The sequence below is a fragment of the Musca autumnalis genome, unplaced genomic scaffold (genome assembly GCF_047663935.1).
Source record: "Musca autumnalis isolate F117 unplaced genomic scaffold, ASM4766393v1 scaffold_1, whole genome shotgun sequence".
Lineage (NCBI taxonomy): Eukaryota > Metazoa > Arthropoda > Insecta > Diptera > Muscidae > Musca > Musca autumnalis.
In genome coordinates, this window is record NW_027411644.1 from 1,333,419 (window position 1) to 1,349,581 (window position 16,163).

The window sequence follows — 16,163 nt, forward strand, 5'->3', positions numbered from 1 at the left end:
AACTTTTTTGACAGCTCGCAGTAAATCGGCTTTATAAAAAATAAAATGGTGAGTAAAGTTATAGCTATGTTCCAGAACTAAAAAGTTTTTACAATTTTTACGACTTTTACACATTTTACCCGAAAAACCGTCCCCGTACACAAAAAAGTTGTAAAATGTTCACTTCTCTTTGAACAAAAATGGCGCTCTCTTTAAAAACTCTTATGTTACACGCTAAAACTTTCATAAGAATCTTTCCCATTATTTTGGCGTTCATAGATCGAGTTCCATACAAAAGTAATTTTATGAAATTACTGTAATGGGGAACTCGACCTAAGAACGCCAAAATAATGGGAAAGTTTCGTATGAAAGTTTCAGCGTGTAACATAAGAGTAAATAAGTCCCGGTCCACACTAGCGTGAATTTCATTAAAAAATTTCATGAAATTAGGCGTTCTTAAATCGAATTCCTCACTGCAGCAATTTTAAGATTTTACTCTACTATGGAAGTCGATCTAGAGACGCATAATTTCATGAAATTTTTTCAATGAAATCACTCTAGTGTGGACCGGGACTAACGACGGGACGTACACAAATATTTCACCAACCTACCAAAACAACGCTCTTTGAGCGTCCGTATTACCCAAATACGTTGAGTCCCAAATCACATTTAAAACACAAAATCCGCGACCGAAACTTACTTAAATGTTTTCATTCGTAAAACAAATAATTTTCCTTTTCAATGAATTGAATTTCATGTTTTGTTGGGCTTTTGTTTTTAAAATACAAAACACACACATACAAACAATAACGTTCTGTCAAAGTTAAACTTTTTCAACATACAAATAGTATACGCTCGACGTATTTCGGTAGTTCTCATAAGAATACATGTGTTCTACTTTTTTCACCACACACGCCCTGGGTATACGTCCGTATATTGGGCCCAATGCAAGAAAACAAGTTCCAAAAAGGTAGCAAAACTTCACTTCTCTTTAAATTTCTACCACTCTCTCTGCTATTTTCCACCACACAAATTTGGGAGAGTAGAAAGTTTCTACTAGAAACTAGCAACCTGCGTGAAGTTAGCGACGTCGCTAACTTTCGATAACACATAGTAGCTTTGTTCCTTTACTTTTTTTAATGGTAAGAGTGGTAAAAGAGAAAAGTGTCAAAATTGCTCTCTCATGAAAATTTTTACCAGAAAAGTAAAGGAACGGAAAAATGGTAGATCTGGCAGCAATGTCAAAAAGAAACATAAAAAATCAATTTTCGTCTTTTATTTTTACAGTTTTTAATTTAGTTTTAACAGCGTTCGGCTTTTTTTCTGTTTTCTGCTACCTGATTCATTTCAATTAGGTAGTACTTGTCCTTTAATCTCTTACATGAAACTGAGCGTGAAAAAGCGGCGTATTTCATTGTGTTTCTACCTTTACCAAACCAGATCAAATTACGCATAATTTGTACGGTGGTCAGGGGCTGGATTCTTGTTCAGTGAAAATTTGAAATGAAAAATATTTCCTTTGAAATTTTTTTCATTTGACAGTTTTTCTCCTTTTTAAAAGTTTTCATTTTCATAGTAAGAGAATTGAGCCCCGGGACTTATATAAATAAGCCTTGGTTGTACAATCAATTGTATAATGTGAACCACCAGTTTACTGCAACTGGGTGTGCGTATATTGAAAATTCATCGGCGTTGGTTTCTTATCCCAACATTGGACTATGTGGCGTTTTTCAAATTTTTCATTCGAATTGAAAAAATAAAACCAAGTGTGCTTTATTGGAATATTTAAGCAGAATTTAAGTTGTTTGCTTGATTTGCTGAACTGATATATGGCCGTACCGTAAGTGTAAATCAATAGTTGATGACCCGACATTAGACATTCGGAAATTATGTTTGTGTGCTGTCGATGGCGCCATTGTTGTGTAGTGTATATTTTTTTAGTGGTATTTGATTAAAGATTATGAAATTAACTAGGTCCAGGAGGAAAAGCGACAGCTTAGATCTGTCGGAATACTTCAACAATGACGACAGTGAAGGATATCGCCTGGCAGAATTCCTACAGAAAAGACGTGGTTGCGTACAACGTCAGAATTTTCTGTTCGTAAATAATGAGCCATTTCGACTGAGCGTGGATGTACAGACAGAGAAGGCTGAAGATGAAACAAACAGAAAAGAGGAAGAGACTAAAGCCGCAGATCAAAACAAATTACAAACGTCACAAGAAAAGACAAAGGAAGCGGCCGCAGATGGGGAAACCGGTGGGAATGAACAAAATTCGACACTTAAAGGGCCTGGCCTTAACAATATGCGCGCCTCCCCAGAAGCACCCATTTGTAACAAGTCGCCATTGTTTAAACAAACTTCGCCTATGAGGCCTTCTCCAGTAATGAGTCCAAGAATTTCGGCTGCTATTCGTAAGAGTGGAGGATATTCGCCCAGTGATCATTTACGTAGGTATAGTTTGAAAAGACTGTCAAAGTTTGGACGAAGAACGTTGTTGCAAGAATTCGAGAGCACTGTTTCAGACTCTGCATTTGTAAGTGTAACTGTACAGTTTTTGCTAATTTTTATTTATGACATAATTTTTCCTTTTAGGCCCCGGATGTATGTAGCACTCCTTTGTCACAGGAGCCTGTTCAAAATAAGACAGCATCTAGAAATGATGAAAATATTGTACCCAATACAGAACAGGATACAAATTCTACCTTTATGGGTGGAAGCGGTACTGATAAAATATTCACAACGATGCAGTGTAAAGATACTGAGTTGAGGCAAATGTTGGGAAACATTATTGAGTCAACATTGAAGAAAACGGAGAGTGGAGTGAAACGAGGAAAAGAAGACAGTAATGTAGCCGAAAAAACATTAACTTCAAGCCAGAATAGTCCGGTGCACTCAAAAAGAGTATATACCTTAGAGAAAGGGGAAAAACCAGGGCAAGTTATACTAACACCAGAGAAAAACTCGCAAATACAACCTCTAAGTCATGATGAAAGTTCAATTTCGAGGCACGCCAGTTTATACAAATCGAGGAATAAACGTTCTGCGTCACAAGTGCCTAACCGGTCAATGTTGTTAAATACCTCCTCTGTACCCCAAAGGAATGCATGCTCCAGCCCAAATGTTACTCTGCCGGATGTGCGACTCTCTGGTAGCTTAATGGAAATAAGTCCATGTATCAGCCATCATCAAGCAGTCGATAGAAATCCAGTTGTCCATGACTATGCAGCTCCTAAAGACAACAAAAGTGCTATGAATATTACGTTATTGACCCCAAGAGCGAGACGATCATTTAAGAAAAGTCTAGCAATGACGGAAGAGGCATCTACAAACCAATCACACATTACCATAAGAGTAGAAAGTCCAAGGTTTGGGCAATCTCAAAATGTAAACCAATGCAGAGGCAATAATGAAGGTTCAGCAGTACAGCAGTGCATTCACTCACCGTCCACGGCGGTGATATCTGACAAATGTCACGTATCATTCACATCCACGCCTTCAAAATGCCAAGGTCCTTCGAATGCCGATCTAACTCATGAGGAAGTTCCCAATACTCAACAGGTGAATATTTCCTTTGCAAATGCCACCAATTGCGAAGACATGATGGTTCCAGAGACCCAGGAGGCAGTAACAGAATTGCAGAATTGTATTACAGTTCAAACGGGATCCAATTTGGTAGTAGTACCAGTTAATCAAACATTTAACAACACGCTTCGTCCGTCCTCAGTTAATTTAACAACAGACAAAATAGAGCATGGAGAAAAACTTGATAAGGAAGGGGAACAAGGTATGCAGGCAAAGGAAACAACCACAAATTTTGAACCACAATTTGACGGTACAGATAACATCAAGCTGACAGATATTATGACGGATGATGAGGAACCCACTGCCAAGACAATTCTTACAGAATCTATTGAGAACGATAGTCAAGTTCCCTTAAATCTTGCAGCATGCAATAGTAATGGTCGATCTAAACGATTAAGAAAGAAATCTCTACCTAGACGTCGGCTTCGAATGGAAAATTCGCAGATTGCGAGTACGGAGACAGAAACAGAAGTAGCTCCATTACCGCTACATAATCAAGTGAGTCATCGTAAGCGTATTTCAAAGAAAAAACAGATACCATTAAATAAGGCTCCAGGTACCCCATTGAATGGAGAAAGATTTGCTCTCGAATTAGCACGTATGAGCAACTATGAAATACTTGATTTACGTAAACGCAACTCTATGGGCAGAGTTTTCCCCATTAACGGGCGGAAATCGTCTCGGGCCAAGGAGGAAGCAATAAAGAAGCAGCTTCAACTATGTGATGAAATTGAAATGGAATTGAAACGGAGAAACGGAGAGATGTCCAGAAAAGATGATGATCACTACGAGTCCCTTAAGGTTGGCTCAAATGCCAACATGGAGCAGTCCAGACATGGCAATGGCGATAATGAATGTTTACCAGCACCAGATGAGTTTCGTGATACGATTTCACAAGGAAACATGGATGATTGTCGTTCCTCTTTGATTGATGAAAGATCTAAGGACCTTGTTTCGTTTGTAAGTAAATATATCTTTTTTAATGATTCTTTTTTTATTTCTTAATTTTTATTTACAAATTTCAGATAACAAAAACAAAAAAGCAAGAACGTAAACAAGCCGTGGTAAGTAGTATCATTAAAGTTGTAAATTAAAATAAAATAGAACCAAAGATATATTTATATAATACACCTTGATGCAACCTTTTCCAAGGAAAGTATTTAAAGAAAATACTTTTAGTGTCCTACAAATGTCTTCGTTCCCATATACCATTTTCTTTATTATTGTAAAAGCGCGATGATAAGAGAAATATATAAGTTTAATAGTGTGGAGCTGTTTGTTACCATTGTTTTTCAAGAAAGTTTCTGAAGAAGAGTGCATTTTAACCCTTTGGACCCCGAATTTTTTTCCGTAGAGATAAAAATATTTGTCATATTTTTTATGATTAGTAGTCGCAAAAATAAGTCCTTTATCCTAAAAATTCGTATCAATTCCATGCGGTTAGGGAGGTGCCAAATGTTGCCTGTGGGCAACATCGGGCCATTGTGGTAATAAAGTGGTTACATTAGTAGAAGTCGAAAATGTTGGTTTACAAAAAAAAAAAAAAAAAAAATAGCATAGCAGCTAATCATTTTTCGCGCCTTCTATCAAATCTATTTTTAAAATTGTTGTTGAAATATCGCAAATAAATTAAATTTATTTTTGCTTTATCGTGGTGAAAAAGCCAATGGTAGAAAGTATATTTGATTCCCATATTTTGGCGAACTTTTGTAAAACTTTATGAAATGGTCTCCTGGGTACAAACAAACAACACAAACAGCTGTTTCATAAATGCGGAAACTATCGTCTGTCAGGGTGAAAAAAAAATTCAAATGAACGAATTTTTAATGCAAATTAACTCTGCCGTCTGTCCAGGGTATAAGGTAGTGGCATCGACATATTTGAATACCTGTGTCATGTCAAAACATGTCTTTATGTTGTTGGGGAAATTACAACAATAAACAATGAAAGGTTTTCGGAAATTCGAACTATAAGGGTACGAAAAGTACTAAATGGTACTAAATTTAGTACAATTTTGATTTGGGTGAACGGATTGAGCTGGAATACAGACATTTGGAATGAGGGTCACTGATAAAGAGTAACACTGAAAGGTTTTTGTAAATTCGAACTATAAGGGTACGAAAAGTACTAAATGGTACTAAATTTAGTACAATTTGGATTGGGGTGAACGGATAGAGCTGGAATCCTGAAATTTGAAATTAGGGTCACTGGTGGAGAGTAACAAAGAAAGGTTTTTGGAAATTCGAACTACAAGTGCACGAAATGTTCTAAATGGTACTAAATTTAGTACAATTTGGATTTGGGTGAACAGATTGAGCTGGAATCCTGAAATTTGTAATGAGGGTCACTGATGGGAAGTAACAAAGAAAGGTTTTTAGAAATTCGAACTATAAGTGAACGAAAAGTACTAAATGGTACTAAATTTAGTACAATTTGGAATTAAGGTCACTGTTGGAGAGTAAAAAAGAAATGTTTTTTAAATTCGAACTATAAGTGTACGAAAAGTAATAAATGGTACTAAATTTAGTACAATTTGGGTTTGGGTGAACGAATAGAGCTGGAATCCTGAAATTTGGAATTAAGGTCACTGATGGAGAGTAAAAAATAAAGGTTTTTGGAAATTCGAATTAAAAGTATAGGAAAAGTACTAAATGGTACTAAATATAGGATGCTAGGATGCACTCCATTTTGCTTCCACGGCACACAGCTAGGATGCACTCCATTTTCGATCCAAATCACAGCCTTTGGTGTAGTGTTTTGGATTGAATTTAAATGCAATCTAAAAATGCTATAAAATGCAAGCCATTCCAAATATCCCAAAATAAATAAAATACATTGCTTATTCGTGCAAACAAGAATATTAACTCTATTACACTAATACAAATTATAAAAACTCTCCATTAAATTTGATCATAACTGAGTTTACTTCCTCTGCTCTGCTTTTTGTGACACCGCAACTGATATTGCTTCATCATCCAAATGGTTTTTCATTTTCCTCCAACTCCAGTTCAGATTTCCAAAAAAACTCTAACTCCACTTCCACTTGCATTTCTTTTTTTTTTTTAAACAAATTCTTATCATTTTAGACACTCTTTCTTGTGTTCAAAAAAAAAAAAAAAAAAAAAAAAACTGCGATTGTAGGGATAACAAAATTGGCTTGCTTGGCTAGGGATCTATAAGCGAGTGCTACTAAAATGTATCGAGCGGAGTGCATTTTTCATAACTCCGTGTGGACTGCATCAAAATATGTATTGAAATCATAACTCTGCATTGCACTACTTCCAAACTGTTTTGCTGGGTTATGACACGGCATTACCCACGTTGTGGTATCGTAAAATTTTAAATATGTTATCTCAAAATTTTCTTAATGTTGTTGGGGAATTTACAACAAAAATAATTTTTTATAAAGGGATTTGACTTTTCATATTCGAACAGCTGGTGTGATACCACTACCTTGGTAATTGTGTTAATTGTGCCATGACTTATGCTTATTTTTAGAGTGACAAGCCACAATTACAATTCTTTTTTAGCAAGTGGCTCCAGCTACTTACGCATTTCTCTGTTGTTGTTTTTAAATTTAAAAACAATAAATCTGAGATAAAGCTGACTTATTTTACAAATAATAAGTAAACAAACACCTCAACAAAACTGCAAAAATGAATCTTAAATAGACACACACAGCACGGTGCATGATTTGTTTGTTGTTATTTTCGACAAACTATCGCAAAAAGTAGAACACATGATGCCTGTTCCAGAAACTGCAAGAATCTACTTTTTTCTACAATAACAATTTTTCCTTTATGTTATCGAAAAAATAGTAAAATGTTTAAGATTCTTACAGTACTGGAACAGACCAATGTATTCTTATGAGTACTACCGAAATACGTCGAGCGTATGATATTTAAAGTTGAACAAACTCTTCGTTGATATAACGTATAATATGTTTTGTATGTACAGCTGTGTTCAAAATAATAGGAGTGCCCATAAAAAATAAGCCAAAATAGAGAAGTTTAACCATGTTTTTTGGACAATTCTCTTTTGTGTATGGCCCTGCTATTATTTTGAACACAACTGTATATACATGCCATAACTTTGCGTGTTGCGTGAGCTTGAAAAAAACAAAATACATGTAATTCAATTTGAAATATATTCATGTATTTTTTTTTTTTTTTTTTTTTTTTGAACGCACACGCATCACTCATATTTTTAGGGTTTGGCCCCTATGAAAATGTGAAATTAAAAATTTTATAAAGGAAATAAATAAAAGTCAAACGAAAAAAATTATAAAGAAAATATTTTTTATTTCACATTTTTATAGAACAGGAATACAGCCCAAAGACATAAATACAACAAGATAAGACATTTTTTTTGCTATCATTCTTCAGTGAATGGCTTTTGAATTTAACATAATGTTATATCACGATATGGTGATATAACATTTTTTTCTTTTATACATTTTTACGTATTTAACCGAATTTACCGATCTAATTGACATAGAATTATTCTTGAATAGGTCCTTGAATTCATAAATTTCGTTTCTGATACCATTACATGAAATGTTCCTCCTTGGTTGCGATTTTGAATTAACTGCAATCTGTTAAGGGTAATGTTTCTATACAAAGTTTCGTAAACATTTTTTTGTTGCATGCATTTTGTCTAGTATTAGTTGTATTTACCCAGCTAACAATTTTTTCCGAGGGCTCTGATATCAGATTTTTTTCTGAGATTTTCTGAATTTTTTTAAGAAATGTGGCCGATTTCTCTAATATTTTCCTAGAAATTGGACCGATTTTCTATAAGTTTATTTTAAGAATCTCTGCACATTTTCTAAAGAATCTTAAGAATCGTCATTCCGAATTCGTTCCGATTTCTAATGGATTTTCTAAGGGAATTTTTTTTTCGGTTGATGTCGAAGAACAGAATTACTGGTCTTAAAATTCGCATATACAAATTTACAATTTTTTAAATATAAATGCAACATATAATAATTCAAGCTAGTGTTGATAGCTTCGACTTACTTCTGCACATTGTTCTACTGTTAATCATAAAATGATAACAACAGGCAAAATCATTAGAAAGTTTGAAATTATAATCTTCCATAAATAGTACATTAAAAGAAAATTGTCTCTGAGTGGGGGTTGTTCAGTACTGTACACGTGTTGTGTCAATATCAAAGGCGTCAGCGTCAGAATTGTTTCCGATTTTTTCAGAAAATCTGAACTTTTCTCCGAATTTTTCCAGAATTTCCTTCCGAATTCGGACGGATTTTCTTAAGAAAATCTAAATTTTTCATCGAATTTTCCAGAATTTTCTTCCGAATTCGGACCGAATTCTGTCAGAAAATCTAAATTTTTCTCCGAATTTTCCAAGAATTTACTTCCGAATACGGACCGAATTCGTCGCGAAACTCTAATACTTTTTAAGAATTTCCTTAGAAAATTCTTTCCGAATTCGGTGACCACGTCCATACAACTTTCGTACCGAATTCGGTACGAATTCGGCATCAGAATCGGATATTTTTTCAGAAATTCTGTCCGAATTCGATACGAATTCGGAAAAAAATGTTAGCTGGGTATGTCTTTGTACAGCCCCTGAATTCATATACATACATAACTTCAAAATCAGTAAACACAAAAGCAACAAGTGAATTTGTCTACACTTTTTTAGGCACTTTATACAAAACGCGAAAAATGAAAGAAGTGTCAAAATTTCTCCACAAAATCGAATTGAGAATATGATTAAATGTTTGTTGCAATGCGAAACTAAAGAATTTTTCAGATAAAAATGTTCCAAAAACAATTTCAAAAATAATTTTCCTTTTCCTTTAGGTTATCGAAAAAATAGTGAAAATTAGTAGATATTTGCAGTTCTGGTCTGCATCCATGTTTTTTAAATTTTTTGGCATATTTTTCAAACGGTAAAAACATACGCAGATCCATGGCAGAACTACCAGGTAGTGGTATCACACCAGCTGATCGAATATGAGAAGTCAAATCCCTTTATAATAAAATTATTTTTGTTGTAATTTCCCCAACAACATAAAAAAAGTTTTGAGATAACATATTCAAAATTTTACGATGCCACTACCTGGGTAATTGTGCCATACGCAGATCCAAGCCGGCATTTTTTTTTTTTTTAATTTTTTTAATAAAATTCGATTCTTTTTTGAAACTGAAATATGAACGCATTTTCTGATCATATTGGACTTGCGGTTTTCAAGCAAAATCGTGGAAACCTAAAAACACCTAAAAACACCTAAAAATGTTAATTTTGACCGCGATTTATTTAAAAATCCCTACAGCGATTTTTTTCTTGTTTTTGGATTTTTCTCATCTATGAACACTGCTGCTTCAGAATTCACAAAAACTTTCCCTGTGTAAGCGATTTTCATCAAAAGTTAGTTAAGGCACATTATTTTATAAGGGGGCGGTACAGTCAGTGCATTGTCCCAATTTGAACTTCTATATCTTAAAAATGGTAAAAACTACGAAAATACTTTAAATAAATAAAATGTTTCGGCCAGGTGTGCTGTTCATGCAATATCAAATGTTAGCCACGCACGGTTTAATTTTTTTCTGGCATAACGGCCGCTTTTGGACCACCTTACTTTTTTTAGCGACCTTCGTTTTCGATCAAATTTATTCCGCCACGATTGAATTCATTAAACCAGTTTTTCGCAGTACTATAGGATGGTTCTTCATTGCCATACAAAGATTTAATTTCATCGATGCACTTTAGCAGTCATCATCTACTTCGAAAGTTGTGAAAAGTGATCGGACGAAAATGTTCACAAGTAAATCAATTTTTTGAAATTTTGCCAGTTCGGGCCAAGATCATTTTTAATGTAAATTTTATTAATTCTCCCGTTTAGAGTTAAGCTTTTTATGATCGAAATTTTTTTGCAAGTAAGAAAGGAAAGCCGGCGACTCGAACCCACACAACCACCAAATTACGTTGTTGTTGTAAAATTTTGGCTGCCTCGTTTTCCCTGAAATGATTCATAAGATGGTGGTATGAATTAAATTTGTACGTGTGCCGGTACTGCGTGGAGGGTGATTTGTGTGAGGATGGATAGGTTGTTATGTGTGTGGATGTTTGTGAGGGATGTGATTGGGATTGTGCTGACGGGATTAGGTTGGGAGCTGCAGGAAATTAGCCACTTCTACTGGCTTTAACCACAGATCTATGGGGCGTAGGTCTGTGGGTTGTGATGGGCATGCAAAAAGATGTTTCGTGTCGTGCGGTCCTTGTCTGCAATGAGGGCAGATATCTTCCTCTCCTGGCATGATTCTAGCCTGATAGGAATTTAGGATGGTTGACCAGCCTGCTCTGAGCTGCGCTAAGATGGTTCTGGTTCTCCTGGGCAAGGAACGTTCGACCTCTGCTACCGCTGGTGGTTGACGGTTAAATCTGTATCAACCAAATTACGTGACTAGTTTCGCTGTTGGTTTGGCAGCTCTTCAGACGTATCGGCTGTGGAGTGGCTTCTCTGTCATCGAACTTTTGGTTTTTCAAATTCAAATGTGTTTTATACAATAACGGATATTTGGCCGTTCACTCGATTTATTCATGGCAAACACATTTTTTGCGCTGCCTTTGAAGTTATGAGTTAGGCTTTGAACGCTAACAAGTCGTCACAAAATTTTTAATTAATATGTTTTCGAGGACGTGGGTTCAAATCCAAGCCGGGCTCAGCCTGTTTCTTATTTTTTGAAATTTTGCCTTTTAGGCCGAAGATCATTTTTATGTAAATTTTATTAATTTTCTCGTTTAGAGTTTAGCCTTTTATGATCGAATTTTTTGCAATTTATTATTGGTTTGAAAATCTACAAACTGTGTTACCATCACATAAAGGTGTAAAATATCCTTACAGGTAGGGAGGGTAAGCGGATAGTCACTTGTGGAACGTAGTCTAATACATATATTCAAATAATAAATATATTTTAGTATATTTGTATCATAAATTCCAATCTCATATCAATGTATGGAGTCACGAAGTAGGAGGTCATATTCGGGATAAGGGGAGCAATAACCCTCAAAAGGTACCTCGAGAAGACTCAAATACTTTATATCAGTTGAATGATTTAAAGTTATAAGGGGTTGCGCTTTTATCAATTGTTAAAAAAACATAAGAGAGAAATATGTATACTCAATAGGACGCCATTATTATTAAAGAAAGAGCAGTCAAAACAATGGACAATTTTTACACTAGGTGGAGTTGATCATTATGTATCGTTCTTAATAAAAAGTGAAATTTCTTAAATAAGGTCTTCGGACTTGGAATTAGAAAGAATACATGAAATTAAAATTGAATTAAATTTAAAAATTTTGAGTTACTACTACCCTTTTGCTGAACAGGTGCGATATTGAATATAGAAAGAAATAAGGTGTGAACAAAGATGGAGCAGCAATAGTGTAGGAGTCATATACCGTGGTTAATGTGACATACTTATATACTTAAGGGTAGACACAGAGAAGTTCCACTTCTGCAACATACAAAAACGAATTCATCTTAATAAAGTCCACAATAACTGGTGACATTAAAATTAATTTAATCAAACATAAATGCGAAGCGCATCTGGTTCAGCTATACGTTGAGAATGTAGGAGAATTCTATTGTACGTAGAAGGGGTATTGTATTAAGAATGTCTCACTGACTCATTGTGAAAGTAGTTTAACATGACCAGCATTGCAAAATCTACCAAATGCATCAGGATTCTACCTAATGTTTATGATGCGCAACAGTGACGTTTTGGAGTGCGATGCATTTACAAAGCAACTGACTTTTCTGAAGTCAGCTATTCTGTATAAATATTGATTTTTACCGTTTGTGTTTCAGCCAGAAGTATTGCAACACTATTTGGAAATACCGAACAGATTAAGTCAAAAGAAGAAAAGTATGTCTCTGAGCAGGTCAAGACCTCGAACTCTTTATACGCATGGCCTTTCCGATTCGGAAGATAAAACACTAGATAGTTCGGCGGAAAGAAATCATGTTGATAATAATGAAATAAACAAACAATGTTCTTTGGCGATTATTCCGTCCCCTCCAAAATCGGATTTAGATTGCATACCATCATTCAGGGTTGTATCGCCTCCTCCACCTGAAGAACAATGTGAATACTCTCAAATATCAAATGCCCCAACGTTTGCACCGAATCTACCGCCACCTCCACAATTTGAATCTGATTCTGGCATCGAGCGCAATTCTCCTACTCTACATTCTCCAAACGGACCTACAGATGAGAATAAAAACGATGAAAGTGTATTCAAAAAACCTCTAGCACAACCACCGAGGAAAGCAAGAGGTGCAAAGAAGAAGGACCGGAGCATGCTTTCTGCTGTCAATTCCGACGACTTGACGCCGGCAAATGGCTCATCGGGCTCTACAGATAGCTCTAATGAACAATGTTCTGACTCTATAAGCAACTGTAAGTAGGATTTGCAATTTTTTAACTAATTCAGTACTAATGTTTTTTTGTTGCAGGCAACCTTCGTAGATCGAAGCGGGGCCATGTGCCACTTAAAACTCCTCAGCCATTGTTTCAGTTACTATTCCAAAAAGTACTTGATAATCGTGAGAAACTCAGAGAAAGAAGAAAATTGCACGAAAGTGCAAAAGCTTCTGCAACAAATAGATTTTTGTCTAGTGATACGAAAGCTGTAAAGAAAAAGAAGAGGACACAAGATTTATGTGTAGTTTCTGAAAACGATCAGATCCCTGCAGACAATATAGAGACAACGAAAAAAGCCAGAAAAGAAAAAGGTTCAAATACTAAAAGCACAATAGAAGAGAAGAAGAAACATACACCGTTAAGTGGTAGATCTTTAGAATGCAGCCGAATAAAATTAACCAATCCGCCACCTATTGACCATTTTAATAACATCTTTGATAACTTACGAAATACTAGCACCGATATAATATCACCGGACAGTGCAAAACAAATGCTAGAGAAGCCCACTAAGGAAAAGAAACTGCGTGTTCGCGTTGCTCGTATGAAAGCACCAATGGTTCCTTCATCTACGATGACTACACCACCTGCAAAAAATGTCGAAGTTGAACATAATTCCATATGTAATAACGATCATGTCTCGTCGGGGCAAAGCGTCTCTGTCACTTCCAGCGGCGATACAAATAACTCAAACTTGGCATTAATATCTTGGCTCAAAAACATAACAGAAACAGAAACTGTTTCACGAAACGATGATATTTTCAAAGAAATGCGTATCTGTAAGTGATTTACTTGTGCTAAAAGTTAGTATGTTTGATAAATTTATTTCTTTCACAGCTAGTGCTTCTAGTCTTGGTTTTACCGAACTGCAAGGTGTCGAATATGCTTTTTACGATACAGAGGACAAAGCCAGTTTAGGTTACCTCCGATTTAAACCCAGACAAATAAAACCGAGAAAAAGAGCAAAAAAATACCATTTGGTAAGTGCAATGTCATTTGATGGCCAACAAAGATCAATTAATTCATTTGTTTTCTTAGCATTTTGTCACATTGGACGGTAATTTTCGAATAACAGCAAACGACAAGGAAAGGATAGTGGGTCCAGGCGACATGGTAGCCATCGAGAAGTGTAAGTTTCCTTTTGATTTAATCTCCAACACATTAACAATTTTCCATATTCCTTTTAGCTGTCTATTATGAAATCGAGAATTTATCCAATGACACCGGTATTCTTATGGTCATTAAGAAATGATATATTTAAGAAGTTTTCAATTATATACTGATTTATATTTTTGTTAATTGTAATTCACCATGCATATATAATATTTTTAAAGTAATACAATTAAATTCGATAATTTAGAGTATCTGTTCAATGTTAAAAATTGCATTAAAATTTATCAATTTGATTATGTCCTAAAAGGTAAATAAAGTCTATAAAAAAGCGTCCTGCTTTAAATTCTAAGTAAAATCAATTTAAAGCAGTTCTAAAATAGCCATTTCCAAATAATTACACTATGCAACACTTCTAGTATGCATTTTTTGAAAGTACATATTGAGACTACAAAAACCCTTGTTGGGTTTTTGTCCTGTTTGGATTTTATAGCCTCATATAAACCGGGCTAATACTACACTTTTTTGCATTTATCGGACCATTTTCTCAGAAACGAATTGGCCTTGCTGTCTTTAGCAATATTGTAGTCCTAAACTTATATAACTTACCTGTACCAGACCATATAAGAAAAACTCCATTTAGGGCATCAACATGGATAAAATATAAAACATTTTTCATAATTTCTAGAATTCTGGTCGGTATCAGCTAAAATATTGGGAGTTATTATTCTCGCATTTGGGATTTCACCACATTATTGACATATGTATGTGTACATACATTTTCTCAATACAACAAATAAGAAATGTTAAGATGTTTGGTATTTTTTCATAATTTGCCTTCTTTTGATTTCTTGTGTTGTTGTATTGTTCGGCTATAGGCTTTTCATATTAAAGACTTGATGTTAGATTTCTCAAGTTTTATTTATTTCCGATATTTCGATTGGATTCTCCAATCATCAGGGAACTACAATAATTACACATTAGGCCTGTTCGATAACTTTACAAGTAAAAAGTATTTTATACAAAATGACAATTGCCGCAAGTAAACTCGCCCAATGTAAATTGGGACTTACTATCACAGCTTTGAATGGGGAGCTTTCAAGCCTGTGTGATTCGATATCGAGTTGTTTCGAACCGAGTACTCAAAGTTGGGATGACAACATTCGTTATCGAGTTATTGAGCATAAATTTGCGAGAAATTACTCGTAGCTAAATTGCCTATCGTAAACCAACAAAATTAAATACTTCTTAATGTATCTCTTATATATATATATATAAAAATGGTGTAAAAAATGTATAGTAATTCATAAAATGAGAACGGCTAGGCCGATTTCTGTAAAATTTTTTGTCAGTTATTCGTATTTTCGAGGAGAAGGTCTTTACGGAAGAAAATTTTGGAAAATCTCTCTGGAAAAGTCGGAAAATTGGAAAAATCGAAAATTGAGTTTTTGTATGAAATTTTATTCCTTAATAGCGAGACGAAGTTCGCCGGGTCCGCTAGTTTTTATATAAAATGCAAAAATTTTTGTTCGTTGTCGGTTTGTAGAAGAAAAATAAAAATAGTAAAAGAAATCTCCGCATTTTTTAACACAAAATACAAGAAAAATTGAGAAAAGTCTTTTGCACCCGTTTGAGAAATAGTAATAAAATTAGAATTAAAACAAGTAAGAAAAGCGTTAAGTTCGGTCGGGCCGAACTTTCTATACCCTCCACCACAAATTTCAGCCACTTCGGTGGATTAATGTGGCCACAACCTTCAAAATATCGAAAATCGGGATATATTGTTTTATGGGGGCTATATCAACACGTGGACCTATATAAACATTTTATGGTAGAAATGTTTCTTAGCCTCTTGAAACACAAAATACAAAGTTACAACCGATTCTTTGGTCAAATGGGTCTAATACATTCAAAATATATTAAAATGACGCGTACTTTATAAGGGGCCTTATGTGGGGGCTATACCAAAACGTGGACCTATATAACCCAACTTTGCTAGGAATGTTTTCTGGCCTCTGAAGACACAAAATACCAAAT

The 16,163-nt window shown here is 34.9% G+C and overlaps 1 protein-coding gene across 1 annotated transcript; it reads left to right on the forward strand.

Annotated features, from left to right (window-relative positions):
- Nucleotides 1–1,324: 1,324 nt before the first annotated feature.
- Nucleotides 1,325–14,488, forward strand: Cenp-C (Centromeric protein-C). Its single transcript, XM_073990176.1, has 9 exons — nucleotides 1,325–1,819; nucleotides 1,954–2,515; nucleotides 2,575–4,524; nucleotides 4,590–4,628; nucleotides 12,404–12,995; nucleotides 13,052–13,795; nucleotides 13,854–13,996; nucleotides 14,055–14,145; nucleotides 14,204–14,488. Exons 1-9 carry the CDS (start codon nucleotides 1,809–1,811, stop codon nucleotides 14,266–14,268), a joined length of 4,197 nt encoding a protein of 1,398 aa, XP_073846277.1. The 5' UTR covers nucleotides 1,325–1,808; the 3' UTR covers nucleotides 14,269–14,488.
- Nucleotides 14,489–16,163: the final 1,675 nt, after the last annotated feature.